At 49.2% G+C, this 14995-nt stretch overlaps 3 protein-coding genes across 3 annotated transcripts; 2 read left to right on the top strand and 1 right to left on the bottom strand.

Annotated features, from left to right (window-relative positions):
* The first annotated feature begins 392 nt into the window (after positions 1 to 392).
* Positions 393 to 1845, top strand: LOC133046289 (cathelicidin-1). The gene is made up of 4 exons (XM_061129210.1): positions 393 to 626; positions 740 to 847; positions 996 to 1067; positions 1653 to 1845. The coding sequence occupies exons 1-4, from the start codon at positions 429 to 431 to the stop codon at positions 1740 to 1742; spliced, it is 468 nt and encodes a 155-aa protein (XP_060985193.1). The 5' UTR covers positions 393 to 428; the 3' UTR covers positions 1743 to 1845.
* A 2904-nt stretch (positions 1846 to 4749) lies between these two features.
* Positions 4750 to 7737, top strand: LOC133045598 (cathelicidin-6-like). The gene is made up of 5 exons (XM_061127780.1): positions 4750 to 4950; positions 5570 to 5677; positions 5829 to 5900; positions 6829 to 6832; positions 7586 to 7737. The coding sequence occupies exons 1-5, from the start codon at positions 4750 to 4752 to the stop codon at positions 7735 to 7737; spliced, it is 537 nt and encodes a 178-aa protein (XP_060983763.1).
* Positions 7738 to 11043: 3306 nt separating this feature from the next.
* On the bottom strand, positions 11044 to 11926 carry LOC133045988 (myosin regulatory light polypeptide 9-like). The gene has a single exon (XM_061128702.1). The coding sequence runs from the start codon at positions 11909 to 11911 to the stop codon at positions 11393 to 11395; it is 519 nt and encodes a 172-aa protein (XP_060984685.1). The 5' UTR covers positions 11912 to 11926; the 3' UTR covers positions 11044 to 11392.
* Between the last annotated feature and the right edge of the window lie 3069 nt (positions 11927 to 14995).

The following is a 14995-nucleotide window of genomic DNA, read 5'->3' as shown; positions in this document are numbered from 1 at the left end:
TTAAGTGACTCTCTACTGGGTTCCAGGCAGTGCCAAAAGGTGGAGGTTGACTCCTGAATACACTCCTTTACCCCGAATCCTGAGGAGACCATGTTGTGGAGGCAGAGGGGATGTAGACTGTGCCTGGTCCCTCCCTGTCCTGGAGGACTCAACCCCTTTGAGCAACCCTGCCTGTAACACTTCCCATGGACCCCAGGAGAGGCCGAGATATTGTCAGGGAGATGGAGAAACCATTTCTTCACCTTGCACAGGGGCCTCCCTGCCCACTTCCCAGAAATCCCATGAAGCAACAGCGGGGGCTGAGCAAAGTACACCTTGCATCCTGGGAGGAGGGCAGGGATGACATGGGTCTCGTTGAGTCTTTGCATCAGGCCCAGGCTGAGCATAAAAGTGGGTCCCTCGGGCTGGGAGGAGGCAGATTGGGGATCATGGAGACCCAGAGGGCCAGCCTCTCGCTGAGACACTGGGCACTGTGGCTACCGCTCCTGGGACTAGTGCTGCCCTCGGCCAGCGCCCAGGCCCTCAGCTACAGGGAGGCCGTGCTTCGTGCTGTGGATCAGCTCAATGAGCAATCCTCAGAACCTAATATTTACCGTCTTCTCGAGCTGGACCAGCCTCGTCAGGATGTGAGTCAGGGAGGGGCCTGGGTAACGGACCCTCTAGGTGGGGGAGCAGGGACACAGAGCAGAGAGGGAAGCCTGAGCCCGAGCCCAGTCTCCCCACTCTGATCCTTGACCAGGATGAAGACCCAGATACCCCGAAGCGGGTGAGCTTCAGGGTGAAGGAGACCGTGTGTTCCAGGACCACCCAGCAGCCCCCGGAGCAGTGTGACTTCAAGGAGAATGGGGTGAGCCTGGGGGCTGGGGGCAAGGAGGATGCTTCCCAGATGGCTGAACAGGGCACTTCCAGCAAGATTCCCAGCCCCTGGTGTGAGGTTGGGAGGTTATGGCCTGGGGGTGGGTGGTTCCACTCTGACCTTGAGCCTCCCTTTCCAGCTGCTGAAACGGTGTGAGGGGACAGTCACCCTGGACCAGGTCAGGGGTAACTTCGACATCACCTGTAATAATGTAAGTGTCCTCTTCAGTACTGTGAGAACTGCCGTGGGGGTGGGTTGTGGAACTTCCTTTGGACCAATGACCCGCTGGCCCATCCAGGGCAGAGAAAGGCCCTCTTACCCTGCCCCCTCCCTCCCTGAGCCCCAGGTCTCCAGTCCTGGCTGTGTGTCCCTAAGAGCAGTGGTTCTCTACTGGGGTCTCCACCCAGAGAACTTGTCAGAAAGGCAGATTCTCAGCCCCACTCAGACCACCTGAACTGGACTCCAGGGCAGGGTCCAGCCATTTGTCTTTTCCCAAGACTTTCAGGGACTCTGACCGTCCTAAAGTTTTGAGAGTCACAAACTCTCAATTAATGCTCCCTTCCAGCTTTGCTGGGATGGGCTTGTGACTCTGGGAAGCCCTTGTCTTCCCTCAGTGTCCTCATCTATCTCTGAGTGTGGGGATTCCACCTCATGCTCCACATATCACAGCCAGAGGTGAACTGGTGCCCGAGGAGCTTGGTGTGACCCTGGAAATGGGAGGTCCAGGTAGGGAAGGATGTTGGGTTGATGGTGATGCAGTACCAACAAGCAGCCTGTGTTCCTTTCTGTTTCACAGCACCAGAGCATCAGGATAACAAAGCAACCATGGGCGCCTCCACAAGCAGCCCGAGTATGTCGCATCGTCGTGTTAAGGGTTTGCAGATAATCAGCGCTTGAGGATTTCCATCATAAGGCAGAGAAGAGTCCCAAGGGTTTTCTTGCTCTGCCTCAGGCTACTGGATCTGAAAAATAAATTCTTGTGATATGAATATCCTGCAGGCCTCAATTTCATTGTCTCCTCTCCTCACATTTATCAAGAAGGAATCTTTAACTATTTCATATCTTGTGAGGGTGTGTGTGTGTATGTGTGCGTCTATTTGTCTATGTGTGTGTACATGAGTGTATGTGTGTCTGTGATCACTCCTGTGAACAGAGAGGAGGGTGAGGCCCCTGTTCCTTCCAGGAGGGCACGCGGGAGACAGCAGCCCCAGGAGGCCCAGGACACAGTCTCCACCCTCGGGTCTCTCCTGAGCCCTTCATCTGCCCCTGCCCTCCTCCTCCAACACCCAGTCGGACCTAAGGAGACCTGCTGTGTGTGCAGTGCTGGTGGGAATGCTGACCCTGCTCACACGGAGCTGACAGTCCACGAGGGGCCAGGCTTCTGACCTTTGAAGCACTCAGAGACGCAGTTGATTCTCAGGGCTAAGCCTGCAGGTGCAATGCCCATGAGTCTCATGGACATGACGCTGGCTGGGAGGAGCAGAGGAGGGGGCGATGCAGGATCCGGGCTCACACCTGAGTTTGCTGGGGAAATGGTGCATGTGGATTGCTCAAGGACCAGGTGTGGCGGCGGGGGCAAGCAATCTAAGATGAGGACTGTGATGTCTCTCCTGAGCAGACCTCACTTCTGACCTGCTGTGAGGACTAAGCCAGGAAAGCTGGATGCTGGTGGCATGGAAGGTTCACCCTTCGCATCACAGGAAGTGCAGCCTGAGAACCCGGATGTGGGACCCTCCTAAGTATCGGGGCTGGATGGGGGAAGAGGACTTCAGTCTCAAGAGTGTAAGAGTGAAAGGCCCAGAGGCAGGAAAGCACAGAGAGATTTTTCAGGGTTACCAGACACCAGACATTAAGTGTATTGCTAACTATGTTTTATATAATCACGCCCTTTCTGTCTTTGATGTGGGAAAAGGATACAGCATGACCAAGAAGCCACTTGACCACAGTCCAGCGTCAAACCTGGACAAGGAAACCAGGTTTCATGGAAGCCCACCTCTCCTTCCTTCTTCAAGATTGAGTGTGTAACCACCAGCATCTATCCAGCTGCCATCTTCTGTGGTGTCCCAGATAATTATCCGAGTCCCAGAGGCCCACAGAGGCCAAGAGCTACCCCCAAACTGCAGTCCCGTGGCCATCCCAAGGGAAACTGGATTAGAATTTGCCTCATGGCCTCTGGGACCCTCTAACATTTTGGCTTGTTATCTCTCCCAGTTGCAGTCCTTCTACTCCCCAGCACTGGCCACTCTGGTTGATGGTTAGACTGGACACGGAGTCACTTTTGGGTCAGACTAGAAGGGATGTCCTGAAGACTGTGTCAGAGAAGAGGAGGAGGTGCCTTCTGTGCCTGAAGATCCCTGAAGCCTTCCCAAGGAGGAAGATTAGGGCAAGCAAAGGGATCAGGGGCAGAATGGGAGACAAACTGGAGGCTCTGAGTGGACTGAGGGGTTGGGTGGACAGGGCAGCCTGACACCTGAGGCCTACAGGCATGGGGTGATGACAAGTAAGAACAGCAACCGTTTAGGCCCTGATGCCAGATGGGGGTGGTGTGGGCTCTGGAGGCAGGGGGTGACATGTTCAAATGGGCGATGTGTCAGAGGCCTAGAGAATAGCGTGGAGGGTGGGCAATGGTCAGGGAGAAACCGGTGTTCTCCAGCTTCTGGAACGTGGAATCTGGAGGTTGTGGCTTCGCTAAAAGGGGAGAAGACAGCAGTAGGACTAGGGCAGGGTTGGCGGCAGGTAAGGGGAGTGTCCTCAGCAGGAAGAAGGAGCAAGTGGGGCTCCCAGGCTTCCAGTTCAGGGCTCCTGTGATAGCACCCCGCCAACAGTCCAGTGCAGACAACCAGGGTGTTCTTGGGAGTCTTCAACCCAGAGGCACAGAGCAGTGATGATGTGCATGAGAACTGGTTTCTTCAGGAGGGCCGTCCCAGGAACATTTGAGGACTGGGAGGTGAAGCAGCCCGGATGCACCTGAGCCAGCCCTGTCTCCGAAGAGGAGAGTCCTTGGAGGAGAGTCAGCAGGAACACGCAGGGAGGAGGGGACCCAGGAGAGCAGGGACAGGGGACTATTGGTCAGGGGCAATTTCAGGAGGACAGAGTGTCCCCAGAACCTGTGCTGATAAGACAAGGCTTGAGTGTGGCCTCTGGATCTAGGGAGGGTAGGTCAGCCTGCGATGGGCTTGATGTAAGCCAGCAAAGAATTGTTGGAGGTGGTGTAGGGAACACTTCCTCAGGCTCTGCTGGGGAGGGGCCAGGACAATAGGCCATGTTCTGTGGGGTCTGAGGACAAGACATTAGTAGACTGAGAAAAGGAATGAAGAGGAATCCAGGAGAGAGGAGAAATGGAACTCACTCCCTGGGCCTGGGCACAGAGAAAAAGATGGTGTGGGCGTGTGTCTGCCTAGGGACAAGCTGTGTGTATACGTCTTAAGGTGTGAGTAGTACTGTTAGACATCATTAAATGACGCCCTATTGGGTCCTAGGCAGTACTGAGAGCTGAAGGTTGAGTGGGCAATACACTCCTTTACCCTGAATCTTGAGAGACCTTAGAGGGGAAGCCGAGGAGGTGTAGACAGTGCGTGGTCCCTCCCTCTCCTGGAGGACTCAATCTTCTTGAGCAAGCCTCCCTGTGACACTTCCCATGGACCCCAGCACAGGCCAAGACATTGTCCGGGAGATGGAGAAACCATTTCTTCACCTTGCTCAGGGGCCTCCCTGCCCACTGCCCAGCAATCCCATGAAGCAACAGCAGGGGCTGAGGCAAGTCCAGCTCACACCCTGGGAGGAGGGCAGGGGTGGGGCAGGTCAGGAAGACTCCTGGTTGAGCCTTTGCATCAAAGCTCAGGCTGAACATGAAAGAAAGGTCCCTCAGGCTGCGAGGAGGCAGTTTGGGGATCATGGAGACCCAGAGGGCCAGCCTCTCCCTGGGACGGTGGTCACTGTGGCTACTGCTGCTGGGACTGGTGCGACCCTCGGCCAGTGCCCAGGCCCTCAGCTACAGGAGAGCTGTGCTTCGCGCTGTGGATCAGTTCAATGAGCAGTCCTCAGAAGCTAATCTCTACCGCCTCCTGGAGCTAGACCCGCCTCCAGAGCAGGACTTGAGTTGGGGAGGGGGCTGGGAAGGGGATCTGTCTCCTGACATCCTTGGCCACACTGTCTCCCCCTTCACTCAGGCTGTACCTCCTGTCAGGAAGGCACTTCTCCCTCTAGGTGGCTCCCACTTCTACCAGAAAACCTTCCCAGACCTGGGACCCTCCCAGCCCCAGGCTTCCTGCCTTAGCATCTCTGCTGCGGGAACAGGCGCCCTGCACACCTGGCTTCCAGGACTTCCGGGAGCTCCAGGGATGGAGGGGGTCACAGGCTCTGTGAGGTGACGTCCCTGCTGAAGCCCCTCTGCACCACGGTGTCTCCCTGCCAGGGAGGCCTCGGTCAGCCTGGAGATTCCAGGTACAAGGGCTCTCCCTGCAGGCGGCCCTGACCTCCCTCAGCCCCTCTGCGGGGAGGCTCTGCCCTCAGCGCTGCTCTCAGTTCGATCCTGCTCTCTGTGAGCCCGTGAGGCCGCGACGGGCTCTATCCCTCCCCTGGGCTCCCAGCACCAAGCCCAGGGCCGGACACACAGGGGGCTATAGAGGCTGCCATCCAGGTGGGGGCGGGGAGACAGATCAGAGAAGGAAACATGAGCCCGAGCCCAGTCTCCCCACTTTGATCTTTGACCAGGTGGAGGACCACAGTGCTCGAAAGCCTGTGAGCTTCCGGGTGAAGGAGACCATATGCCCCAGGACGAGCCAGCAGCCCCTGGAGCAGTGTGACTTCAAGGAGAATGGGGTGAGCCTGGGGGCTGGAGGAGCAGGAGAATGCTTCTCAGGGAGCTGAACAGGGGCTTTTGGGACAGAATTGCAGTTCCTGGGGTGAGGTGGGGTGTGGCTGGGAGATGTGGCCTGGGGTTTCTAGTTTGACCTCAAGCCTTCTTTTCCAGCTGGTGAAACAGTGTGTGGGGACAGTCACCCTGTACCAGAGCAGGGGTGACTCCGACATCACCTGTAATGATGTAAGTGGCCCCTTCTCTACTGCAAGGACTGCTAGAGGGGTGGGTTGTGGAACTTCGTATGGACCAATGACCCGCTGCCCCATCCAGGGCAGAGAAAGGTCCTCCTACCCTGGCCCCTCCCACCCCCAAGCCCCAGGTCTCCAGTCCTGGCTCTGTGCCCCTTAGAGCAGTGGTTCCCTACTGGAGTCCCTACCTGGGAACTGATATAGAGGCAGATTTGCAGGCCTCCTCAAACCTCCTGAATCAGATTCCTGGATGGGGGGCAGCCTTTTGTATTTTCACAAAGCCTCCAGGCGTTTCTGTCGATGCTGAAGTTTGAGAGGCATTGACTTGAGTCATGAGCCCTCAACCCTGGTTCTCTTCCAGCTTTTTTGGGATGAGCTTGTGACCCTGGGAAGCCCCCTGTCCCCTAAGCGACCTTGGTTTGCTTATCTGTCTGTGGTGTGGCGATTTAATCACAGGCTCCAAACATCACATGGGAGGTAACCTGGGGCTCCAAGCTTCCTGATTTGGCCCAGGAATCGGAGTGTTCAAGTGGCAAGGGGTCTGGTTTTAATGCTAAGCCAATCCCCCAAAGCAACTATTTCCTCCTGGTTCACTGATTCAGAATGTGTGGCTCCCGCATATTGGGCGGAGAATCCTCGACGGAGCAAGGAGAATTGGTCAGAGAATCAGAGATTTCTTCAGGGGATGAAGTCCTGAGGATCAGGTTATCCTGGTTCAGACTTTTGGTTCCTGAAAAATAAATTCTTCTGAAAACAACTTCCTTAACATTGAAATTCACTTCTCTTCCCTCTCAGTCTTACTAGGACCAGGTCCTTAACTCTGAGAGTCCTCCTGAGTGTATGTGTGTGTGTGTGAGAGACAGACAGACAGACAGAGATCACTCCTATTAACTCCCGGATGGGTGAGGCCGTTGTCCTTTCAGGAGGGTATGCGGGTACAAGGATGTAATGACGACCATAGCTAACACGGATATATTTGAAAGTGGTTAAGAGAGTCGGATATATTTGAAAGTTGTTAAGAGAGCAGAGCCTAAGTGTTCTCATCACAAGGAGAAGACCTCATTTGTTTTTTTGCATCTCTAAGAGACGATGGAAGTTAAGGAAACTTACTGCAGTACTCATTTCACAGTATAGGTAAGTCAACTCGGTATGCTATACACTTGAAATTTATAGTGCTGTATGTCAATTATATCTCAAATGAAACTGGAAAAAATATTTATAGAGTGTGAAAGAATTATTACAGCAAAAAGTTTGTGAACCGCTACTTAGAGAAACTCTCCATGGGTGTGCAAGGAGTATTGGAGTATTGGAGTATTGGTCTGTTTCTACAATAGATAGCAAACAGCAGTGAACACAAATAAATGGATTACCGTGTATCATTAAAAAACAAAAAACAAAAACAAAAAAACTGTGCAAAATCATCTGGTAAATATGTTATAAGGATACTTATATAATGCTTAAAAGCGTGGAAACAACACTATGTTTTGCTTATGGGTACTGGTGTAAAAACAAAAAACGTGCTAGAGGAGAACTGAGCAGGTCAACGCGCTAGGACAATGTTCATCCGTTCCACTAGAGTCGCATTCTGGCCCCAAACTACGCTTCCCGGCAGGCTGCGCGCCGCGCCGTGACGCACTCCCTGCTGACGCACTGCCTTGCCTTTGCGTTGTTGGTTGCTAGCGGAGGGCTCCACTACCTATTGGCCACTGGACGCGACTGCAGGTGACTTTGCTGCTGCCGCGTCGCCCAGCCGGTGGCAGACGTGGACCTCGCGGGAGCAGTTCCTGGGCTCGCCCGCGGACTGTGAGGTGGACCGGCTGGCCAACTGCTAAGGCAGGAAGAGAGCGACCGCCCCCCCGCACCTCCTCCCCGGGCGTTCGGACCTCAGGCGCAGGCCTGGCGTGGGCCTGGGTGTCGCGGGGCTGGTTCCCTAAGGAGTTGTGGAGACGCGCGCTGAGGATGCGACACCCCTCCCAACTGCTTGCCTTCCTTGTGGGTGGGGCGGCGTTCCCTCCCTCATTGTCCAGTACCCTGTTCTTGTGGTTTATAGCTACCTCCCCAGATTCCCCGGCCTCGCCTTACGCCGGGTGCTGTCTGGGCTGTCCACTCTGGCGGCAGATCCGCTGCGGGCGAAAATTGAGCGCTTGAATTGTGGCGAGTGCTACTGAAGAACTACATCCTTACGTCCTGTTCATTAACATCTAACTGAAGAATGAAGAAGTCTAGAACTTGTTTTTCATCGGACACGAGTTTGTTGTTCAGTCGCTAAGTCGCGTCCGACTCTTGCGACCCCATGGACTCTACCCCATCAGGCTCCTCTCTCCATGAGATCTCCCAGCAAGAGTATTGGAGTGGGTTACCATTTCCTTCTCCAGGGAATCTCCCTACTCAGGGGTCAAACCTGTGAGTCCTGCATTGGAGGCAGGTTCTTTACAACTGAACCACTGGGAAAGCTCCCGACACAAAGTGATTATTTTGCTGAGGCTACATTTCGCTTTAACTGTCTTTTTAACGTCTTTTGAAATGTGCTGTAGGTGTGCAAAACACCTCTGATATCAAGGAGATTACTGGGGTCGGGGGGAAGAATCCAAACTCTTGATAACCTTTTAACATTGCATATGTGTTGAAATGATAATATCTTAGATATGTTGGGTTGAAGAAGTGAATTAGTCACTAAGTGTTGTCCGACTCTTTGGGACCCGATGGACTGTAGTGCCCCAGGCTTCTCTGTCCACGGAATTTCTCCAGGCAAGAATACTGGAGTAGGTTGTCATTCCATTCTTCAGGGGATCTTCCCAACCCAGGGATCCAACTGGAGTCTCCCGCATTGCAGGCAGATTCTTTACCATCTGAGCTACTAGGGACGCCCATAAAATTAATTTCATCTTTTAAAAAACTCTTCAGATGGCTGCTATGGAATTTTTTTTTCCTCGGTGGTGCCGTGTGGCATGCGTGCGTCCAGGATCTTAGTTCCCTGACCAGGGATGGAACCCATGTCCCCTGCAGTGGAAGCAAGGAGTCTTACGCCTGGGACCACGAGGGAAGTCCAGGAAATTTTAAATTATATATGTGGTTGGGCTGTAGCTCCTATATTGCTCTTGGATAGCACTGCCCTTGGAGAAGGGATATTTCTGCATCAGACAGAGCCTTTCTGGGCTCTTGGGGACACTTCCTAGAGGAGCTGATGTGTCTGGAGGGCATTCTTACCCTGTCTTGTCTGAGGGGTCTGTATCTACCACATTTAATATTTCTGTTGGAGGTTCCTGCAGAATGGCTTTTTCAGCCCCTCTTCCCTTGCCACCAGGCACCTTCCTGGGTCGGATTGTGCTGTAGAGAAAAAACTAAGGACCTGATGGTGACCTGAGAACATGAGATGGCAGAAGGATGCATCTGTTACAACCAAATGCCTGTTGGTACTCAGGTTTTCTTTTCTACCTAGGTGAAGAAGATTCTAATTGTTTTAGAAGTCACGTTTGCAATTTTAATATATGCTGAACTACCATGTAGTTAGTAGTTTGGGCCCACCAATTATTGAAGAGGCATTGTTTCCTCATTGACTTGAAATGCCATATATGCCATATACCACGATTAGGTTGTCCTTCATTCCACCCACCCATCCAGCCAGCCATTCATCCTTCTTCCTCTGCATTAAGAATTGTAGATATGACCAACCTATGAGTGACCTGGATCATGAGGGAGGGGGGAAATTATACTAAGTATCATATGTACAAATATATAAGTAGAGCAGAATAAGGGGGATCCAGAGTGCTAGGGTGTAGGGGCAGAGTTGGGCGATCAGGGTTGGCTTCTGTGAGGAACTATGTGTGAGCAGAAGATTGCAAGAGGTAAGGAAGGTAGATATGTGGGTGTGGTGGGAGACTCTTCCGGGCAGGGAAACAACCAGTCGGAGACCCCGAGACAGCAGAGTAAGGAGGCCAGTGTGATCGGAGTACAGAGAGCAAGGAGGAGAGGAAAGTATTAAAAGAGGCCCCTCTGAGCCCTGCAAGTTAAAAATCTTAAAGTATAATTAAATCTATCAGTTTCGTGTATTTTTATTTTTATTTTTTTTTAGTTTCGTGTATTTTTTTAACAGATTCTTTTTATTATCATTATTTTACTTCGACTGTGCTGAGTTTTTGTTGCGGCAGACAGGCGTAGTTGGTCCATGGCAGGTGAGATCTTAGTTCCCTGACCAGGAAGGGAACCTTCCCTGAACCTGAGTCCCCTGCATTGCAAGGTGGATTCTTAACCACTGGACCACCAAGGAAGTCACCAGTTTTGTGGTTTATAAGTTCTACAGTCTACAGGGTCACAAAAGAGTCAGACACCACTTAACGACTAAACAACAAACTTATTTGATATCATAAATTATATTTTTATTCATTTACTGAAAACTTGAAACCGATTGTTTGTCTCCATTGGTAGATACAAAATTATTCTGGATATTCCTGAGTTCTTAAGACTGCTATTTTGGAGTTGCACATCAGTTTCTGTCAGAAGCTTTTTTAAGGTTTTTCTCTATTTGGCATAACTATGAATTAAATAGTTCTGATTTGATCTATTCTTTTTGGCTTGTATCTCTTTTGAACTGCTTCCGTCAGTTTAAATGGCTGCACTTCACTCCATTTGGCTTCTCACCTAGTTTCTCCATGTGTCTCAGTGAGGACTCACCCGTTTAATTTGCCTTCAGCTAGCCAGTGTCACTTGGTCTTGTTTTTATCTCAGTGCATGTGGATTGTAAATCTCAGAGTCAATGCATTTCATTAATTCTGAGAAGTATATTAGACCTCAAGGTGTTAGTAAATTAATCTTTTACATGGAAACTTTGGATCATATTGGATCCATTTCAGGCTTTATACTGTTTTGCTACACTTGATTTATCCTTCCTTTTCTCTGTATATCTTTTTTTCTTTTATTGCTGGATTATTTAAAACAAATCCCGAATAATGTGACGTGTCACTCCTAAATAAATCACAAATGTAGCTAACGAATAAGGACTTTATTGAAAATATATAACCACATTATCAGTAGTGCCTTAGTTTTTTCTAATAGTTGGTCTGTGTTCAAATTTACCTGATCATCTCAAAGTGTTTTGCAAATTTGAATCAGGATCTAGACAAGATCCACATACTGCTTTTTTTTTTTTTTTTTAAGTTTTTATCATAAAGTTTAATTATGGTTCAGAAAAAATTGAGTGAATAACCTTCTCTGAAAAAATATATTGACTCTGTAGACTGCAGTTACTGGGGGCAGGGAGGGTAGACGGCAGCTGGTAAGTTAAATTACCCTATTTTCTATTCTTAAAATGACAAGAAGTCCCACATCCAGTCTGATTATAGAGATGCATGTGCCCCAAATGGCTGAGAATAAATACAACAAGAAAGGCAGAAGCTGTAAAGCTAAGGGCATGCAACAGGCTCTAAGAGAAAGTCTCAGAAATACCCAGAGTGGCAACAAGGAACGTTTGGCTGGAGTTTGAAGTTCTTTTTAGTCGTCTTTGTCTTTCGCTCCATGCTTAAGGATGTGCGTGAACTCGATGTAATTGAAATTCCCCTTTTTGTCAATAGGTGCTTCTCTGTACAGCTCGTCCACTTCCTCATCTGTAAACCGGTCTCCCATTGTGGTCAGCAGTTCTCTCAGGTAATCCTCCTGAATGGTGCCAGTTGCTTCTTCATCAAAGCAAGCAAAAGCATTTCTGATGACATCTTCTGGATCTGTTCCATTTAACTTTTCGCCAAACATCGTGAGAAACATGGTAAAATTTATGGGACCTGGAGCCTCATTCATCATGGCATCCAGATACTCATCAGTTGGATTTTTTCCCAGGGAAGCAAGCATGTCATGCAAGTCTTCCTTGTGGATGAACCCGTCCCTGTTCTGGTCGATCATGTTGAAGGCCTCCTTGAACTCCTGAATCTGGGACTGGTCAAACATGGCGAACACGTTGGAGGTCGAGCGCTGGGGGCGCTTCTTGGTGGTCTTGGTCTTTGCTCTTTTGCTCGACATGGTGGCAGTTAAATCCCTAACTCTGCCGCGAGAATCCGAGAGTTTCTGGAACCTCCTCACTGCTCCAGCTGCCGCTACCAACTCCCTTCCACTCCCAGAGACTGTCACATACTGCTTTTTAAAAAAATGTTTCTTAAGCCTGTATCAATTCATCAGCCCTCTTCTGTTTTTTTTTTCCCTCTCCAGGCCATGAATCTGTTTATAATGCTTTGAATCTAGAATATAAATCTACTTTAGATAATATTGTAAAGTAGTTTTCACATAGTAGATTGCAAATCAAGGGGAAAATAGTTTTGAACTTTATCAAGAAGTATTCATCAATATGAAAAGCATGGCAGTTCCCTGGTGGTCTGGTGCTTAGGGCTGGGTGCTTTTACTGCCATGGCCCTTACTCAGTCCCTGATTGGGAACTAAGACCCCACACACTGCTTGGTATACCTGGGGAAAAAAAAAAAAAAAAGAAAAACATTATATCACCAGTGGCATTGCTGGTTGTAGTGTTTGAGTTACCAGCCATATAGCACACCTGTGTTTGTCATCTGTAGAATGCACACGTCATCAGTAAGGCACGTCCATGTCTGTCTCCGTTTGTAACTGTGACCTGCCTATAGCTATAAGCATCTGATTGGTTCATTGTCTCCTGGTGTAGTCCTTCCAAGAAATTCATATTGAAAAGCATAGTATTTTGTTGTCAATTACTTTCCTTTATTTCTCGTTTATATTTTGGTTAGGGCACTATTTTTAAAATTTTGTGTATGGGGACATTTTATTCAATATGAATCTCATTTCAAGACAGTAAATGAGATGTTACAAAACATAGACTATGACAAGGAGCCTTTGATTCTAACAGTGTTGAGAACAGAACATGTGTCTGTCTTCTGTCTAACCTTTCATGTTCGTTCTTAGTTAACTCTGCTCCTATCACTCGTTCACTCAAAAGTGTTTATTAAGTATTAAATGTTAAGTCCAGTTCTGTGTCCTTGGGATACACCAGTAGTATATCTGGGAGAAGGGTGTTCCAGACATAGGACCCAGTCTGCACAGCAGCAGGACAGAGGTCAATGCAGCTCAGACTGGAGTGAATGAAGGGCAGAGTACAGATGGAGTCAGAAAGCCAGTAGGTTATGAAAGAATGTAGAACCTAGTGGGCCACTTAGGGCTTGGCTTTTACTCTGAACATTGCGAATATATATATTAATTTATGTTTGGTTGCACTAGGTCTTCATTGCTGCGTGGGATTTCTCCAGTGGCAGTGAGCGGGGGCTACTCTCTAGTTGCGGTGCACGGACTTCTCATTGCGGTGGTTTCTCTTACTGTGGAGCACAGGCACACGGGTTAGGGTCAGGGCTTCAGTAGTTGGAGCTCCCAGGCTCTAGAGCACGGGCTCAGTGGCTGTGGCACATGGGCTTAGTTGCCTCACAGCATGGGGAATCTTCCCACCGAGGATCAGACCCGTGTCCCTGCATCGTCAAGTGGATTCTTTACCACTGGACCACCAGGGAAGTCCTGGCTACGTATACATTCTTGAATAAAGTGAACAGTTTTGTTAGAAATGTGCAATAAAGAAGGAAGAGACTGGAATTAGCTTTAGTCACCTGCTCCCAATCCATTCTATTCCTGATCCCAGAACAGAACTCTCATGGCTGCAGAGAGTACTTCCTTGGGATCAGGGCGGGTCCTGACTTGATTGGGCTCAGTAGACCCTCTAGAGCAACATGTCTTAGTCATGCTTCATTCTGTCCTGTGAGAGTCAGTGAAGTTGGACAGATAATGAATGGGGAAATTCAAATGAGGTTTCACATGTGCTCTGGTTAGCCACTATTCTCTACTGTCTTCTGTATTAGAGACATCCAGACTGAGTGACTCCTGTGTATATCCACTGTTTCTCTTCAGCGGAAAAGTCACAAAGAACATTCCCATATTCGTCATGAAGATTGTTCTCTCTTGTTGGAAACAAATCGTTGTAACTTATGTGTCAGTGTAACTGGTTATGGCCTGGAAGGTAATTTTAGTATAAGTGGTGCTGCTGCTCCTCCTGCTGCTAAGTTGCTTCAGTCGTGTCCAACTCTGTGCGACCCCATAGATGGCAGCCCACTAGGCTCCTCTGTCCCTGGGATTCTCCAGGCAAGAATACTGGAGAATACTTTCCTTCTCCAATGCATGAAAGTGAAAAGTGAAAGTGAAGTCGCTCAGTTATGCCAGTTTAAGTGCAGATACTTACAAAGCTGATGATGCCTCTGATGTATACTTGGAAGATTGCTTATTGGGATAATATATAGAATAATAGGTTCAACTGTGGGTTTTTTTTTTTTTTTGCTTGATTCAAATAAAAGATATAATAAGTAAAAATTGACAAAAGGGTGCTCCAGTGATTAAGAATCCTCCTTGTGATGCAAGGGACACTGGTTCAATCCCGGGTCCAAGAAGATCCCACATGTCGCAGAGCAGGTAAGCCTGTGTGTCACAACTACTGAGCCTGTGTTCTAGAGCCCACAAGCTGCAACTGCTGAGCCCATGCACCGCAACTCCTGAAGACTGCATGCCGAGAGGCCATGCTCTGCAACAGAGAAGCCGCCACAATGAGAAGCCCACCACCCGGCAATGAAGAGTAGCCCCTGTTTATGACCACTAGAGAAAGCCTGTGTGCAGCAACAAAAGCAGCAACAAAGACCAGCCACAGCCTAAGAATAAAATAAGTAAATCTTAAAAAAAAAAAAATTTGACTGTGGTACATAATCTGAACCTAGTCATCGGAAAATGTCAGGAATGTTCTATACATATTCTAAACATGAGAAAGATTCTCTGAAAAAAGAACTGTATTCTTCAGAAATGCCAACCTTATGAAAGAGACACTAACGGAAACCAGGGAAACATAACTAATTTTAATATGATTGTAGACTATTCTGTACTGTAGGGAAAATGCTATAAAGGATATTATTGGATCAGCTGACAACTGGAATACATATGATAGTCATTACGTTAAAGTGAAAGTTGCTCAGTCATGTCCAACTTTTTGCAACCCCATGGACTAGTCATGGAATTCTCTAGGCCAGAATGGGTAGCCTGGAGTGGGTAGCCTATGCC

This window comes from Dama dama, chromosome 24 (assembly GCF_033118175.1).
Source record: "Dama dama isolate Ldn47 chromosome 24, ASM3311817v1, whole genome shotgun sequence".
In the NCBI taxonomy this organism is placed as follows: Eukaryota; Metazoa; Chordata; class Mammalia; order Artiodactyla; family Cervidae; genus Dama; species Dama dama.
The sequence above is the reverse complement of the archived record's forward strand: the minus strand, read 5'-3'. Positions and strand labels throughout refer to the sequence as shown.

Bases quoted from the DNA above. Each gene is read 5' to 3' on its own strand.
- LOC133046289 (XM_061129210.1), top strand. From the start codon at position 429: ATGGAGACCCAGAGGGCCAGCCTCTCGCTGAGACACTGGGCACTGTGG. The intron at 627-739 runs GTGAGTCAGGGA...ATCCTTGACCAG, and splicing joins TGGACCAGCCTCGTCAGGAT to GATGAAGACCCAGATACCCC. The intron at 1,068-1,652 runs GTAAGTGTCCTC...TCTGTTTCACAG, and splicing joins TCGACATCACCTGTAATAAT to CACCAGAGCATCAGGATAAC.
- LOC133045598 (XM_061127780.1), top strand. From the start codon at position 4,750: ATGGAGACCCAGAGGGCCAGCCTCTCCCTGGGACGGTGGTCACTGTGG. The intron at 4,951-5,569 runs TTGAGTTGGGGA...ATCTTTGACCAG, and splicing joins ACCCGCCTCCAGAGCAGGAC to GTGGAGGACCACAGTGCTCG. The intron at 5,678-5,828 runs GTGAGCCTGGGG...CTTCTTTTCCAG, and splicing joins GTGACTTCAAGGAGAATGGG to CTGGTGAAACAGTGTGTGGG.
- LOC133045988 (XM_061128702.1), bottom strand. From the start codon at position 11,911: ATGTCGAGCAAAAGAGCAAAGACCAAGACCACCAAGAAGCGCCCCCAG.